The following is a 16,815-nucleotide window of genomic DNA, read 5'->3' on the forward strand; positions in this document are numbered from 1 at the left end:
CCCATGTCCGGCAAGTGTTACCACATTGAAAAGTGGGTGCGCTTCTGTGAAGTCGAAGTGCTTTGGGGAACCTGCGTCCTCGGTTACGCACAATTACGCACGCTTGCCCTCGGTTGTCCGCCCTTGCGCACAGCTGCTGCGGGGACCGAAGTTGCTAATGGCCATCTGGGTTGCCTGGGGCCTGACAGGGACTGTCAGACCTTGCCATGCACTGATTCTGGATAACAGATCCCATATCTGTATTAAAATAACCTCTACATTTAACTAATTTAAGCAATATCCCACTGAGCCTTAAAGCATATATTGATTTAAAGCACTGTGTAATATTATACGATATACATCAAGGATGATGGCTTTTACAAAGTATTACAATTTATTTCTCTGTAACTTGCACTGTAGGTAGGACCTGTAAATTCTCCCAGCCACTATTAGAGCAGCCGGATAACTTGATGTGTACAAACTAACAGTGAAAAGAACAAAAAGCCTCCGTTTTTTCGAATTCTTTTTGTCCTAACCCACAGACCGCCCATTTCCTACAGGCGAACAGGCGTGGCTTAACAGCTGCCCTTCCACTGTACTTCCCAGCGTCGCTGGACCAGACGTCATAGATGCGCCGCACGTGTGAAGAAGTTGCTTAAAGGAGGCGAGCGCGGTTTATTTTGTAATCGTGTAGAACAGGTGAGGTTCTGTGGGTCACAGTACAACATCTTTTAATAGTCGGCACAGCTAAATAATATACATGGTTACAAATCGTTCCTGGGTGTCTCAAAGTGTATTTGTCTGGTTTTTGCTGCATGTCTTACAAGCGTTTGCGTAACTCGCTGGCATCTGCTTATGTGTGAATTCGAATAGAAGGTGAATATGCTTTATTATTGCTTGACGATTTTAAGACATAGTCTGTACATAGCGGTTATTGAATGTGTCGGTGATTATTTAGCTGTTTATGTTTGTATAAGGAGGGTCAAGCTCTTGGAGATTAGGTACTTGAACGCAGTGTTTACTGTTTCATCTATGGATGTGAGTAGGCGCCATCAGAGAAGCTTTGGTGCGTTGTTATTGCTTTCCCCGCCGATTGGTTTATGCGGTTGTATCTGTGTGTGTTCAGTTTTTAAGGCTCCGACAGGAAGTTAATCCTACATCAAGGTTTCTGGTCTGGTGCATATTGTATGCCTACTGAGAAGCAGTGTTTGGAGAGGTTCCTGTATTCGGATTTGCATAACAACTGTAAAATACTATTGGAGAGTAGCACAAGCCTGAAAAAAGTTCCTGGGGTGCCAAATAAGGGCTGTGATTGGGTCTTGGCAGCTCCTATGTGGACTTGCAACATACAGGAGGCTCTGTTTGGCAGTAGACATAGTTTTTATGCAGCTAACCCTTGTCTTTAAGGCAAGAATTCAAAAATAAGCACCTGCTTTGAGGTCACTGGGAGCAGCATCCAAGGGGTTGGAGAGGTTTGCTTACAGCCCCTGGTTGGGGATCACTGCCCAAAAGCCATGAATATCCAGTAAATTATATTCTTATAAAAGGTGTTTAGTGATGTCATCGGTTATAATCGGAGCTAAGTGATATTTCTGTCACATGACTCACTGAAACTTGTGTATTATAATAAAGTACCCTCTGTTGCAAAATATGAGGCTTTTAAACGTCACCTCGGAGATCCATGACCTGTATAAAACACTTGTCCCTCAGGCTTGTGCTTTTATGTGCTCATTGAACTTCTCTGTAACTTGTAATATCCTATTTTACAATAGGGTGTACTTTATTCACTATATCACACATTCTATAATGTAGATTCTGCAGAATAAACAAGGGGCTGTGTGTTATTATACAAGGTTAAGTTTATAGCTGCTGATGACAGGTATGCTTTACAACCTACAGAAAAGGGTCAACAGCACATTATTTCTCTCAGAGGAGCAATCTAAATGTTTTTGCACTTTTTATTTAGTATCCAGATTATTGGTCCTACCTAATTATCTTGTGATATGAGTGAAGAGGCTGAGTTCCCTTAAATGACTGCCACAAGGAATGCTTTGCTAAACCTTAACTTTCAATTGTAAACCGTAATTTGGGTTTTGAAGTCCCATAAGCCAGGTGCAGTTTTTCTAAACGTGAAACATATCGGTGGTGAAACTTGACTTTTATGCTTAATGATATTACTGTCTCTTTTAAAGACGGCACTATGAAAGGCAAAAAGACTTTGAAGAGAACTATTGCAGCTGAAGAAAGCAATGGAACTTCCGATGTTAAGAAAACAAAAGGTTAGCCATCAGTTGGTCCAGTAGATGATCCAACACGGAATATCTGTTTTCAAATAAAAATATCGGCTAATGAATGCATGTTTGATGGGAATATGAGGCACAATGTTTGTAGAACTTTTGCAAATTAGAAAAGCTCCAAATCTCACAATTTTGCATTTAGTTAAAGGAGAAGGAAAGGCAAAAGTAAAAACTTATCTCCCAGTAATGTACACCCCAAGGCCTCTGAAATCGCTAAGGTAGCGAGTCATAGTCCACTCTAAATAAGCGCTGTGAACGAGGACAAGGATTACTGATGATTAATCAGACAGGTGCCATCTTGGAAAGGTAAAGGAAGCTTCCTTCTCCTCCTTCTCCATATTGCACATGCGCAAAAAAAAAACAACTTGACTCCAGGAGCACATCAATACAGACATAGCGCTCATTAGGAATCAGCGCCAGCAGATCAGTAGTGTCAGCACGAATGACTTGCTCAGTAGATGTATATTACACCCAATGCTCATCAAGGCTGCCTCTGGCAGCAGGATACAAGAAGACTGTGTGCAGCGTGACGTCACCCGAGTCCGCCGCTGCAGTCTGCCTATGAGCGCTACTCCTTCCACATCGTACTAGGGAGAAAACTTTTAAAAGGCCAAGTAAGTTCCTTTTCTACACGCCTTTGATTAGAGGCGTATTTATAATTTGCCTTTCCTTCTCCTTTAAGTCCTTGGCAGTTTGCTTACATTCTAATATGAAAATAGGGTTTGGATTCAGTTCTGTATTAGGCCTAATTCTCCCCAAGAACTGCATTATCTGAAATTGTCCCCTTTAGATATACAGTGCTTTAAAGGAGAAGTAAAGGTCCCCAAGGTTTGTAATGACTTACCTGATACTCTGGGCCAGTGCATCTGTTATCAGAAAACTGCATCAGCCTGGGATACTTGCGAGTGAGCACGTTCTTCTTTCTTAAAAATCCAGCGGTTGACTCTTGCACAGTGGATCTAAAAGGATGGCTTTTTTGTTATTCTGGCTTTTAATTTTACTGCGCATTCATGCCTACACGAAGGAAGGAAGAGAATCACTTGCTCACAAGTACCCTAGGCCAGTGCAGTTTTCTGCTAACTGGAGGACTGGCTATAGGTATCTGTAATGGTTGCTTGTTTGGCAAGGTCCCCAAACAAGTGGAGCTACCTCATTATGCCCACCAATGGCAGGGCGATATCGGGTTAATCCGAACTTTCAGCCTCAGAGCCAAACAATTATAACTAAGGAAATGGCACCGACCGGTCATAGGACTGCATAAACTAGCCGATGTGGTCCTCGATTGCATGAAAAATCAAACCTGCCCGGTTGATGTCTGCCTGATAAACTGCCTAATCTGTCAAAAGGACCGATATTGGCAGCTTTAGTTTTCCTTCGTATGTCCACCCTTAGGACCCCCCCCCCCCAAGGGTTGTAGTGACTACCACTTGGCACCTCTGGTGAATTGGACATTTCCTTCTCCTTTAAAGTCACATGTTCAAGGATTTGAATTAAGTTTGGCTGTGTAGTAAGGATTGCACCAAATCTAAATCCTATGAAAGGGAAACTGTGAATCCTGAACTCAGGCAAATCCTATTGTAAATGTTTTAAACAAGGGGTCTGGCCTTTTTTTGGTACATAGGGAGAGCGCTTTAAATTGCCTTATAATCGTCCATTGAATATAAAATGTATTTCTGAAATCATGAAAAGACAATTCTCCGCAAAATTTTAAATAAAATAAAATATTCACACATCCATTTTGCAGGTAGTTGTGTGAGCTTTTGAAATGTTTTTTCAGAACTTATCAGCTTTGATAAATATGTCCTTATGTATTGAAATAGGGATAGCGCCAGCATCCCTGCTTATGAGAATAATTAAAGGAACAGTAACATCAAAAAAAGAAAGTGTTTTAAAGAAGTACTAATAGAATGCAGTGTTGCCTTGTACTGGTATGTTTGCTTCAGAAACACTACTATTGTTTATATAAATAAGCTGCTGTGTAGCAATGGAGGGAGCCATTCAAAGGAGAAAAGGCTCAGGTTACACAGCAGATACCAAATATGCTCTGTAGAACATAATGGTGTTATCTGTTATCCACTATTTAACCTGTGCCATATAGCCTTTTTTCAATTTCCCCCATTGCTATACAGCAGCTTGTTTATATGTATCTATAGTAGTGTTTCTGAAGCAAACAGATCAGTTTTACCAGTGCAGAGCAAGAGTACATGATATTTTCATTACTTTAAATCACTTTTCATTTTTTTGGTATTTCCTTAAAGTGCAATCTATTTTTTTTTTTTTTTTTTGTAGAGGAGCAGATAAATGAAAACTGTTACCACTGGTTGCCTCTGATAGCTATTGGTGGAAACTTAGAGGGTGGTCAGGGTAAGCCACATGATGTTTGGGAACTTGATGGCACCCCTTTAATAAATTAATGAGGTACAACTTTTCTTTTTATCTCTGCCAATAGTCACTCATCCTTCACATGGCACAGTTGGGGGCCAGGTATTAACCCTTGGGCAGGGAGATGTAGGGCAGCTGGGTCTTGGAGAAGACATAATGGAGAGGAAAAAACCTGCCCTGGTTACCCTTACTGAGGACATAGTACAAGCAGCAGCTGGAGGAATGCACACTGTGTGCCTTGGAGCATCTGGAAGTGTGAGTATTTAAACAAAGAATGTCTATTCTTGATGTTTTACTTTGTTCACTCACCTTCCTTTCATTTTCTCCCATCAGATATATACCTTTGGGTGCAATGATGAGGGTGCACTGGGTCGTGATACCTCAGAAGAAGGATCGGAAATGCAGCCTGGCAAGGTGGAGCTTGCAGAAAAGGTGGTGCAGGTGTCGGCAGGAGACAGTCATACAGCTGCTCTGACAGAAGATGGCAGAGTGTTTGTCTTTGGATCATTCAGGGTACTGAATGATTATTTTCATGAATTTTGTCTGAAGCACTATGTTAAATTGCAAACTGGCACCCTGCATCTTTTAGACTACCAGATAACATTACTGCTACAGTGGATGTTTTATATGATCCCAATGACCCCCTGCACAAGCAGCCATTATCTCTGAGTATAGGAAGAATGTGCTTGCTGTATCTCAAGGATAGCTTTTATCAAGTCACTAGCTATAAGCATCAACCTAATGATCCCCTTGTACTCTGTGAATAATGCATCAGTTTGTTAGTAGTAGTGACCCCAGTAGAATACAATATACTACAATATATCTGTTTTTTCTTCTTGCCAAACAACTGATTTTAGAGAAGTCCGACCAATCCTTCGAAATTATCGTGCGGTTATTGGTATTCAAACGATCGTATATCTTACGATTTTTCGGCCGTCATCTGTCATGAAATTGATCGGCCAGGTCAAAAAAATCTTTGTCGGCCCCAGTGCAATCTATCTATGTTTACAGGGCCAAGCAGACAGCTCCCCTTTGTTTTCCTGGAAAATTGGTCTTTTTAGTTGATGGTCAATTCGTACGATCTTTCAGAGAAAATCATGGACTCACGATGAGGATCGGCTCTTTTAAAAATCTCAACATCTATGGCCAGCTTTAGACCCATGCAGCAGTATTTATTAGATCGTTATAGATGGCTACTTGGAATTGGTTTACATACAATTGTGGTTATGTGCAGAGTTTTAGCAGGGAATTGGATGTTTCTCTGTTGTCTCAAGGGGGACACAGGGACTATGGGGTTAAGCTCCACCCTCCAGGAGGCAGGACACTTATGTTAATGAAAAAGGGGGCGTGCCAGGTAGTGTGGCTTAACCCCAGACTGTAGTGAAACCATTCAGTTTTTAAGTGTCCTGCTTCCTAGGAGGATGGACAAGAACAAGCTCTCAGCTTTTAAGAGGATTTGGGGTCACTACCACATTCAGGGATACCTGGATTGCTGAGTATAAAGCCCCCTTCGTGGGATGCCCACTGGAGTCAGTCCCTGGCCTTCTGGCTACACACGACTCGCATAGGCGTGCCTGCGCTCCGTGGAGGGAGAGCAGAGGGCCTGCAGTGCGGCTACATGTGAGTAGATCTTCTTTCATCTACCCCCTCACGGTCGCTCTCCCTCCCCCAGGGCTGCTCTCCCTTAGGATATAGCTGTGCTGCCTACTACTGCGCATTCCCTGGTTCCCTAGGTGCCGCACGCTGAGCCGCTTCATAGGCGCATTCTTCCTTCACTGCAGGGGAATTGTTTTTGGCGGCGCCATTGGCGCGCCTCCTGTGGAACGCATACTACAGCGCGCATGGGAGGAGACGGTCCCTTGCGTTCCAAGCCTCGTTCCAGCGCCGCTGTTGTTTCGCGCGCTTCTCCACGCTCTCTGTGCGGCTCCTTATCTCGCGGCTCACAGGCTCTTGCTTCTCAGCGCACGGGCTTCATTAACTTAAGTCCCTTCTCCAGAGGCAATAGCACTCGCCCAGTCTACAGCTCTGTAGCATTGCCAAACCCCTCAGCTGGTACCATAGTCCCTGCTTATGGCAGAAGGTAAATCAGGGGGATTATTCCCTAGGGCGGGGGGGGGGAGAGCACCAGCAACTGCAGCCCAAATTACCTATTTTGCCTGCAAGCATTGCCAATCAAAGATCACTGGGGGTCAAGGTGAGCCCCTCTGCAGATCTTGTGCCAAGGGAGCCCCCGCTGTTCCTGTACCAGGAGGTGCCACTACTGCCACACCTGCTATGTCTAGCCCTCCTTCTGGAGAAGACACTCCACAAGACAACATGGCCGGTACCTCTTCAGAGCCCCCGGCCCCCCTATGGGCCCTGCAACTCACACAATCTCTGGCTTCTCTTCAGAATCTCCCTTCTATTGCAGATAATTTGGGCCGGGCCCTGGCCAAACTAGACCAACGCCCCAGCAGTAAGCGCAAGAGCCTTGAATTATCCAGAGCCCACTCGGGGGCCCTTTCTCCCTCTGACGGCTCTCTGCATGGGGGGGATTCCTCTCATTCAGAAGGCGAACTCCCCCTTTGTGATATATCATCTGACGACGACGATCTGCTTGAAGATGAGTCTAAGGGCCATGATGTTCAACATGACATGGAACATATCATTAAGGGAGTTACTGAGGTTTTGAAGGTATCTCAGTCACAAGATACACGGTCTCACTCCTCCAGCCTGTTTAAGAGAAAACACAAATCTTCTCTCTGTTTTCCGTCACATGACCAATTGCTGGATATTATTCAAGAGGAGTGGAACTATCCTGAAAGGAAATTTCAAGCCACTCGAAAATTCACTAAGTCCTATCCCTTTGCTAAGGAATTGGTGGACAAGTGGTCTATGCCTCCTACAGTGGATGCTCCCGTCTCCAGATTGTCTAAATCTACTACACTACCAGTCACAGATGCTGCAGCATTCAAGGACTCTTCCGACAGACGTCTAGAAGGTTTTCTCAAGGCTGTGTACTCGTCTGCTGGTTCTACCTTCCGTCCCGTACTGGCCTCAGCCTGGGTAGCTAGGGCCATTCAGGCCTGGGCCGAATCCCTTCTTACGGACATTCAAGAAGGTGTACCTCGAACTGATATACTTTCATCTGTACAGTCCATAATTGAGGCATCTGCCTACCTTTCCGAGACTACGCTTGACACAGCGCAGATAACCGCACGCACTTCAGCACTGTCCGTAGCGGCTCGGCGTACCCTATGGTTGAAGAATTGGACGGCTGACCTCAGTTCGAAAAAGTCCTTAACTTCACTACCCTTCAAAGGACTACGACTTTTTGGTGAGGAGTTGGAAAAGATAATCTCCCAAGCCACTGGGGGTAAGAGTACATTTTTACCCCAGTCCAAGTCTCGATCCTCCTCCACGTTTCGTCAGAGAAGGTACTTTCGGGGCCAGCCCGGCCGATCTTCGCGGCGCTACAGTCCGCCCCAACGATCTAATTTTCGTTCCAAACCCACAGACAAAGGACGACCAGCATGGAAGAGCAACAAATTCCACAACAAACCTTCCACAGACAAGCCAGTCTCCGGTTGACGGGGCACCCCCTCCGGAACCGCAGGAGTCCATTGGAGGAAGACTGTTGCGGTTCCGGGAGGTCTGGAACCGATACTCGTCAGACGCCTGGGTCAACGAGATCGTCACAGAAGGTTACCACCTCGATTTTTCCTCCCGTCCTCCCAGAAAATTTCTGATGTCGCGACTACCAACCAATCCCACAAAGGCACAAGCCTTTCTAGACTGTATTGCCAAGATGGAACGAGAGGGGGTGATCATTCCAGTTCCCCAGTTGGAAGCCTTTTCCGGTTTCTACTCCAATCTGTTCCTAGTTCCCAAGAGGGACGGCTCCTTCAGGCCGGTACTGGATCTCAAATTTCTCAACAAATATCTTCGTTCGGTACGGTTCAAGATGGAGACACTCCGCTCAGTCATACGAGGGATGGAACCGGGACAGCTCCTTATGTCACTGGACATCAAGGACGCCTATCTCCATGTCCCCATCTGGCCTCCTCACCATCGGTTTCTGAGATTTGCCTTCCGGAATCGGCACTATCAGTTCGTGGCACTCCCCTTCGGCCTTTCCTCGGCTCCCAGAGTGTTCACCAAACTTATGGCGGTGACCGCGGCAACTCTGCGACTTCAAGGCATTTCCATCACTCCTTACCTCGACGATCTTCTTCTGAAAGCAAGAACGATGGAGAGGAGCGTGAGGGACCGGCAGAAGGCGTTAGCTCTGCTCCAAGAATTCGGCTGGACGATCAACTGGAAGAAATCCAACCTCCTTCCCAGTCACCGGATGACTTTTCTCGGTCTCGAATTCGACACCTTGACTCAACGCGTTCTCCTCCCGACAGACAAAGGGGAGAAGATCAGATTTCTGGTATCCAACCTGCTACAGACTCAGAGACCCACGGTTCACATAGCCATGAAAGTGCTCGGTTCCATGGTGTCCACCATCGAGGCGGTTCCCTTCGCTCAGCTGCATCTACGCCCACTGCAGGCCAACATCCTGTCGGCATGGCGGGGGGGATCCATTCTGCAGAAGATGTCACTCCTGCCATCCACCAGGATTTCTCTTCAGTGGTGGCTCAACCCGAACAATCTCTCCCGGGGTCAGTCCTGGGCGACTCCCGATTGGATGATTCTCACGACGGACGCCAGCCTCCTGGGTTGGGGCGCAACATTCAATACACTATCCGCACAAGGTCTATGGTCTCCCGTGGAGTCCAAACTACCGATCAACATCCTGGAGTTGCGAGCAGTGAAACTGGCTCTCCTTCACTGGTCCTCTCTTTTCCAGGCCCAAGCAATCCGCGTCCAGAGCGACAATTCAACCACCGTCGCATACATCAACAGACAAGGAGGGACCCGCAGCAAGGCGGCCCTAGCGGAGGTACAACAGATATTGCACTGGGCGGAGTCTCACTCAGTCCGACTCTCCGCCATTCACATTCCGGGCGTGAACAACGTCTCAGCGGACTTCCTCAGCCGAAACACCTTAGATCCCGGGGAATGGGAACTTCATCCGGACTCATTCGCCGACCTGGTCCGTCATTGGGGTCTCCCTCAAATCGACCTCATGGCGTCCAGATCAAACAGAAAGGTCAATACCTTCTTCGCCCGCTCGCGGGATCCTCTCGCAACGGGGGTGGACGCGATGACACAGCGTTGGCGGTTCGACCTGGCTTACGTATTTCCCCCGCTTCCCATGCTGCCTCGAGTTCTGAAGAAGATCAGACAGTCTGTCCTCACGGTCATCGTGGTAGCCCCATTCTGGCCCAGAAGAACGTGGTTCTCGGATCTACAGGAGATGTCGATCGCACCTCCCATCCGGTTACATCTCAGGAACGATCTCCTGTGTCAGGGCCCCATAGTTCATCACAACCCAGGCCTCTTCGCTTTGACGGGATGGCTGTTGAGGCAACCATATGGAGGCGTAAGGGAATAGCGGAAGATGTCATTGCAACCATGTTGAAGTCACGTAAACCAACCTCTTCTCGGGCGTACCATAGAGTGTGGCGTACCTACTGGGACTGGTGCAGAGCCTCCGACGTTCCCTGTTCAGATTCTGTTTCCTTCCTGGAGTGTGACATTCCGAGAGTGCTGTCCTTTCTTCAGCGCGGTCTCCAGCTGGGTCTGAAGCTCAGCTCCCTCAAGGTTCAGGTGTCCGCCCTGTCGGTTCTCCTTCAACACAGATTGGCCCTGGATGATTCCGTTCATACCTTCCTTCAAGGTGTGGCGCACATCAGTCCTCCTTTCCGGTTGCCTGTTCCGGGTTGGGACCTCAACGTCGTTCTCGAAGCTCTTCTGGATCCTCCCTTTGAGCCCTTAGCTACGATTTCAGAACAGTGGCTCACCTGGAAGGTGGTGTTCCTCGTTGCCATATCATCCCTTCGGAGGGTCTCTGAGCTCGGTGCATTGTCGTGCGATCCTTCCTACCTCATTTTCCACAAGGATAAAGCTGTACTACGCACTATGCCATCCTTTCTTCCTAAGGTGGTATCTTCCTTTCACATGAACCAGGAAATTGTGGCGCCGTCCCTTTGCCCCGATCCTAAGAACGATAAGGAACGCAGACTCCACAGTTTGGATGTTGTCCGGGCACTTCGCTGGTACTTAGAGAGATCCAAGGTTTTTCGACGTTCTCAGAACCTTTTTGTCGTTCCTTCTGGAGCCCGGCGGGGCATGGCTGCTTCCAAGACATCCATCGCACGTTGGCTGAAAGAGACCATACGACAGGCCTACATCGCCAAGGGCAAAGCTCCGCCGGACGGCATCAGAGCACATTCCACGCGGTCTGTGGGAGCCTCCTGGGCCTGGCGCAACGCGGCCTCCCTCGACCAGATCTGTAGAGCGGCCACTTGGTCCTCTGTTCACACCTTCACACGATTTTACAAACTTGACACGTTTTCATCTGCAGAGGCCGCTTTCGGCCGTAAGGTGCTGCACGCGGTCGTGCAATGACGTGTCTCTCCTCGCTCCCACCCTACTTTTGGGGCTGCTTTGTTAAGTCCCCATAGTCCCTGTGTCCCCCTTGAGACAACAGAGAAAACAGGATTTTTGTTACTCACCGTTAAATCTGTTTCTCTGTGGTCGATAGGGGGACACAGGGCTTCCCATCCCTGTGCGAGTTGACCTGTTGGTCTATGGGAATGTTCTCCCTGAGTTACCAGTTTTGCATTTTTTCTATGACTTCTGTTTTATCGTTCGCAGTGTCTTTGGTACCAACTGAATGGTTTCACTACAGTCTGGGGTTAAGCCACACTACCTGGCACGCCCCCTTTTTCATTAACATAAGTGTCCTGCCTCCTGGAGGGTGGAGCTTAACCCCATAGTCCCTGTGTCCCCCTATCGACCACAGAGAAACAGATTTAACGGTGAGTAACAAAAATCCTGTTTTCATAGAGCTTAACAGAGACAAAGTAAACACATTGTTGCAGCCATAAACTGCTTCTGCTCCACTGCAATAACTTTTTTTTTTATTTTTTTTTTATTTTCCTTCTGTAGGATAATAACGGTGTTATTGGATTACTGGAACCTATGAAGAAAAGCATGGTGCCTGTTCAAGTGCAAATAAACACGCCAGTAATTAAAATAGCCTCTGGTAAGGTGGAATACAAGCATGCAAACATTTCTTTAAAATTCTGTGGCTGTCTTTCTAAACTTCATCCCCCCCCCTCCATGACAGGTAATGATCATCTTGTGTTGCTTACCGTGGATGGTGACCTATACACGTCGGGATGCGGAGAGCAGGGTCAGTTGGGAAGAGTTCCAGAGAGATTTACCAATCGTGGAGGGCGCAAAGGGCTAGGTAAGTGACCATGTCTCTTCTTGCTTGTCAACCAAATTAATTTAAACCAGAATCTAATCATAAGAACAAATGTAAAACTCTTGTAGCCATGTCTTATGAGAACATCTTGTTCTCCAAGTTCTCATCATGGGCTGCAATTAGTCTCACTCCACAGCAGAGTGAGAGAAGCATTTGCGAGCTGTTTAGGGTGAGCTTAATGCAGAAGCACATTTGCTAGTCAACTTTATAAACTATCTGTATTTTTTTTTCTGTGTATCTCTGCCATCCATTATGCTTTTTTTTTATTTATTTTTACACAAATTGAAGATCAATCATATATACCTCTTATACATTTGTAATTGGTTGAAGTTTAGTCTTCTAAAATCTGTTTTGGCACCCCCAATTTCCGTGTCCTTTTAAAAGCAGCTTCTCTGTTCTTACATTGTTTTATGCCAGCTGCTTTAAAGGTATAGAGGAGAACTGATTTTTAAAACAATTTAACTGGAGGACATAAAGTGATAAATGCTGCTTTTTAACAATTACACTTACAAATACTTTTTACACCATTCAAAATCTTTGTTTTAAAAAGCAACAAAATTCCAAACAAATTCCAAACTTTCGATCTACAGTAGAGATGTTAAATCCATGGTTCAAAATCTTAAGAATATCAAACTGTTGATGCAATGTGGTAACTAATTACTTCTAAGATGTCTTTATAATGTTCTTAACTGTGTGTTTACTTGTAGTATTTTAACCATCTAAATATAATTGTTCTTTTCCCCTTTGCAGAAAGACTGTTGGTTCCACAATGTATCCACCTAAAGGCAAAGGGAAGCGGGCGTGTGCATTTCCAGGATGTGTTTTGTGGCGCATACTTCACCTTTGCGGTGTCCCAAGAAGGCCATGTATATGGCTTTGGTCTTTCAAATTATCATCAGCTTGGTGAGAACAAAGGGGGTTTATATAAACTCTCTCTTTTAATCTAGATGAGGGGAAGACAACAACCAGTGTGCCTTATATATAATTATAACTTTCTGGTTATATAAAATGCTTTGTTTTGCCCACACTGATTTAAAGGGGGGGTTTCACCTTCCAAACACTCTTTCAGTTTAGTTGTTTTCATATTTGTACCATTTTTTTTTTCCTTCAAAAATTCACCAAAGTGTAATATTAGTCTCTGGTGTTTCGGTCTGACAGCCCAGTAATCCAGGTGCAGATTCTGAACTGTTGCATATGCTACATTAGTTGATATATTTCTCAGCAGCATCTCTCTAATATTTGCAATTATTGTATCACTTCTAACAGCTGCCATTATGAAATGCTCGGCAGGGTCAAATAATAATCTGTGACCCCCCCAGAGCTGCTTTAGGTGAAAAATTAAAGCTGGATTTCAGTATTCGAAGACTGTCACAAGTAGGGATACTGTAATGTTTTTATTTCAAAATGTATCCGTTAATAATGCTGCTCCAGCAGAATTTGGCACTGAAATCGGTTTCTCAAAAGATCAAGCATATATATTTTTTTTTATATTTAATTTTGCAATCTGACATTGGGCTAGACATATTGTCGGTTTCCCAGCTGACCCCAGTTATGTGACTTGTGCTCTGATAAAACTTCAGTCACTCTTTATTGCTGTACTGCAAGTTGGAATGTTATCACCACCTTCCCTTTCCCCCCAGCAGCCCGTCAGGAAATGGGAAGGTAACCAGATAACGGTTTCCTAACACAAGATAACAGCTTCCTGGTAGATCTAAGAACAGCACTGAGACACATTTAGTTACATTGAGCAGGAGAAGCGACAGCCTGCCAGAAAGCAGTTCCATAGAAAAATGCACTTGCTGGTTCAGGAATAAAATGTAATATTGTAGAGTGAATTTTTGCATTGTAAACAGTGTGATTTAGAAATAAAAACTAAACATAAAAAAATCATGACCGAATAACTTTAGATGCTTTATTTCTGCTGAAATATCTGAAAACAAATGAACTGAAAACAGTGTTGTTAAGGTGAACAACCCCTTTGAAATGAAAGTTGTAATCTGTTATTGAATAAAATACTTGTTTCCATTTTAGGAACAAAAAACACTCAGGCCTGCTATGCACCACAGAACTTAACATCATTTAAAAACTCCACCAAGTCCTGGATCGGTTTCTCTGGAGGACAACATCACACCGTTTGTGTGGACTCTGAAGGTGAGTGGTTCTGAAAAAATTTAAAAAGTCAACTTTTTTTAACAGACCTTTCATTTGTAATATTCTTTCCACAGCCAAATGCTTCCTGTAATTCTGTATTCTAAAACATTTTTTTTTTTTTTTTTTTTTTTTTAGGGAAGGCTTATAGTCTTGGCCGTGCAGAATATGGCAGACTTGGTCTTGGGGAAAATGCAGAAGAACAGAGTGAGCCCACCCCAATTCCTGACTTACCTAAGATCAATTCTGTTGCATCTGGAGCATCTGTCAGCTATGCTGTGTCTACTGATGGTTAGTGCATTTTTTGCTACTCTGCTCTTGTTTTCCTACTTTTTAAAGTTTTTATGCCTGTTTTTTCTTGTGCTGACTTTCTCACTTTTTGTTTCTTTTTTAGGTTGTGTCTTTGCCTGGGGCATGGGTACAAACCTTCAGCTAGGTACTGGTGAAGAAGAGGATGTCTGGAGTCCCGAGCAGATGACTGGGAAACAACTTGAAGACCGGGAGGTCCTGTCTGTATCCAGTGGAGGTCAGCACACTGTCCTTCTAGTGCGAAAAAGAAGCTGACCGCGTCTTCTACAAAAAAAACACTTATTGACCAAGTCAGCCTGAGTGGAGTGTAGCAACAATGCTGCAGTCCTCCCTTTTGCACAACATAGAAACATTTTAATTGGTCCATAATAAATAACACACTTTTGTGGAGCTGCCCCTCCTGGCACCATTTTGTTTGTGTGTCATCCAACATAACCAAAAATGTTTCTGACTTTACCCTCTGCATGACTCTTGTTTTATTTCAGTCTGTTTCTCTTTTTTTTTTTTTTTTTTTTTCCTATTTCTATTTTGCGGAACCATCTCACCCTCACTTTGTGGGGTTTGATTTTTAGCTTCCTTAAGATCTGTTTTCTGTTTGGTGAGCATTTACCTTACATCTGTTTGGTCTATAAAATTGAATTTACAGACCAAGCACTCCTGCTTTTATCTCTTCCCTTTCTTGCTAGCTCACTGCCTTTCCCCAACCTCTTATCAGGGGTTCATTATAACTGTTGGATAATGATTTTATTTTTAATATCCCATCCCATTCCAAAAAAAAAATTGCTTTATTTTTTTAAATTGAGCTGTGATTTTCTGTACAGACAGGCATGTATTACTCTGGGAAATCTGTTTCCGGTTCCCGTAAAAAAAAAAATCTATTTTGATTTTATGGGGACATAAAACACCTTTTATCTGTCTTTGGAATAAATTTGTTTTTCATAAAATGTAAAGTTATCTCTTGTCCTCTGTTGCGTTCAAGAAGGACAGTATATGTCTAGGTATGTCACATACCTCACTTTGCAGCTCCAAAGTAGTGGCTTATAGAGGTTGCCACAGATGTACTTATCCTGCTGCTTTTGTTCATTAACAAAAGTAATTCTTTCTTGATAGTCTTGGTAAAATCGTTATTGGGTGCTCAATTGTTTTCTGTATCCTACCTAAATGGTCCTGACTGTTGTTGTTGCTAAAGTAGTTTGGTTATGTTTCTACACTTGGGGCTTTTATGATTGCAAAATTTAGTTGATTGAATATGAAGAGCTGCCCTGTATTTTCTTAATATTCTATGCAAATCGCAGGGCATATGGCAGACTTATTTTGGTGCTTTGGATCCTTTTCATGTCTGCCATTAACAGCAGAAATATATTGATAGTTGTGTTTTTACCACTTGTATGTATGGCATGTCATGATATCTCAGGGAAATTAATTGCGTGTGTTCCTGTGACACGCAGCAATGGTCATTGAATTGGTTGATGGAGGTCAACCTTCCAGGAAGAGTAAACTGATATCTTTGGTCAAGTACAATTATGAGCTTCCCCTATCCTTCCTTCTCCCCAGGGTACCTTGTATTTGCTTTATTTCTACAAAAGCTTAAACTTTAGACTTATATGATCAAATGGTGTGAGTGACAGACTGCAATAAGACTGAAATATAGACAAGCCAACAATCAAAACAGTTACAACAGCTGTGTATGTTTGACGTAAGGGCATCCAATGTTCTTCCCAGGCAGTTAAGTTAGGTGAATTGCCTGGTTATTTTCTCCGCTGCTCTGCTTTGCCCCTACATTGCGCTCAGACGGAAAGTTCTCATATAGAAGCCAGTAGCACTGTGCACATAGTCCTATCAGCATTTTGTAAAATATTCATTTTAGCGCACGGGAGGTTGGGGAAGCACATTTTTTTTTTTATTCTCCCCCACCCAGCCAAATGTTTTCCCGTCCAGCATTTGTTTATTTTTTTTTCTGAGGAACACTGAGCATCAATTCTTTCAGGACTGTTTGTTATTGACTTGGCATAGGTTAGTCCAGCGTGTGACCAGACAAATCCAGGTAGCCCAAGTCGTAAGCTCTTCTGACTTGCCCTCTTTTGGTGTGCTCAGTATGAGTTGGAGACGGTAAATATGAATACTGCGGCACTAATGTGTGCACTCTACTTCCTAGTAACATTAAAGATCATTTTGATTTTGCATTTAGATCAATCCACCCCTGATCATCATCATAACGTTCAAAACAATTTATTAGTTTTAGGTAACCCACAGACTATTCTCTATTTGGATAGTTGCTGACTGCAGAAAATGTAGATATATAGTGCACATGGGTCCATACAAATCAGAGACTACAGT

General features: G+C 44.3%; 1 protein-coding gene across 3 annotated transcripts; it reads left to right on the forward strand.

Moving 5' to 3' along the window:
* Nucleotides 1-524: 524 nt before the first annotated feature.
* rcc1.L (regulator of chromosome condensation 1 L homeolog) lies at nucleotides 525-15,422 on the forward strand. Of its 3 annotated transcripts, none has more exons than XM_018244855.2 (10): nucleotides 525-678; nucleotides 2,172-2,258; nucleotides 4,726-4,913; nucleotides 4,992-5,171; nucleotides 11,700-11,796; nucleotides 11,881-12,003; nucleotides 12,772-12,924; nucleotides 14,053-14,172; nucleotides 14,308-14,460; nucleotides 14,564-15,422. In XM_018244855.2, the coding sequence occupies exons 2-10, from the start codon at nucleotides 2,180-2,182 to the stop codon at nucleotides 14,731-14,733; spliced, it is 1,263 nt and encodes a 420-aa protein (XP_018100344.1). In that variant the 5' UTR covers nucleotides 525-678; nucleotides 2,172-2,179; the 3' UTR covers nucleotides 14,734-15,422.
* Nucleotides 15,423-16,815: the final 1,393 nt, after the last annotated feature.

This window comes from Xenopus laevis, chromosome 2L, assembly GCF_017654675.1.
Source record: "Xenopus laevis strain J_2021 chromosome 2L, Xenopus_laevis_v10.1, whole genome shotgun sequence".
NCBI classification, from domain to species: Eukaryota; Metazoa; Chordata; class Amphibia; order Anura; family Pipidae; genus Xenopus; species Xenopus laevis.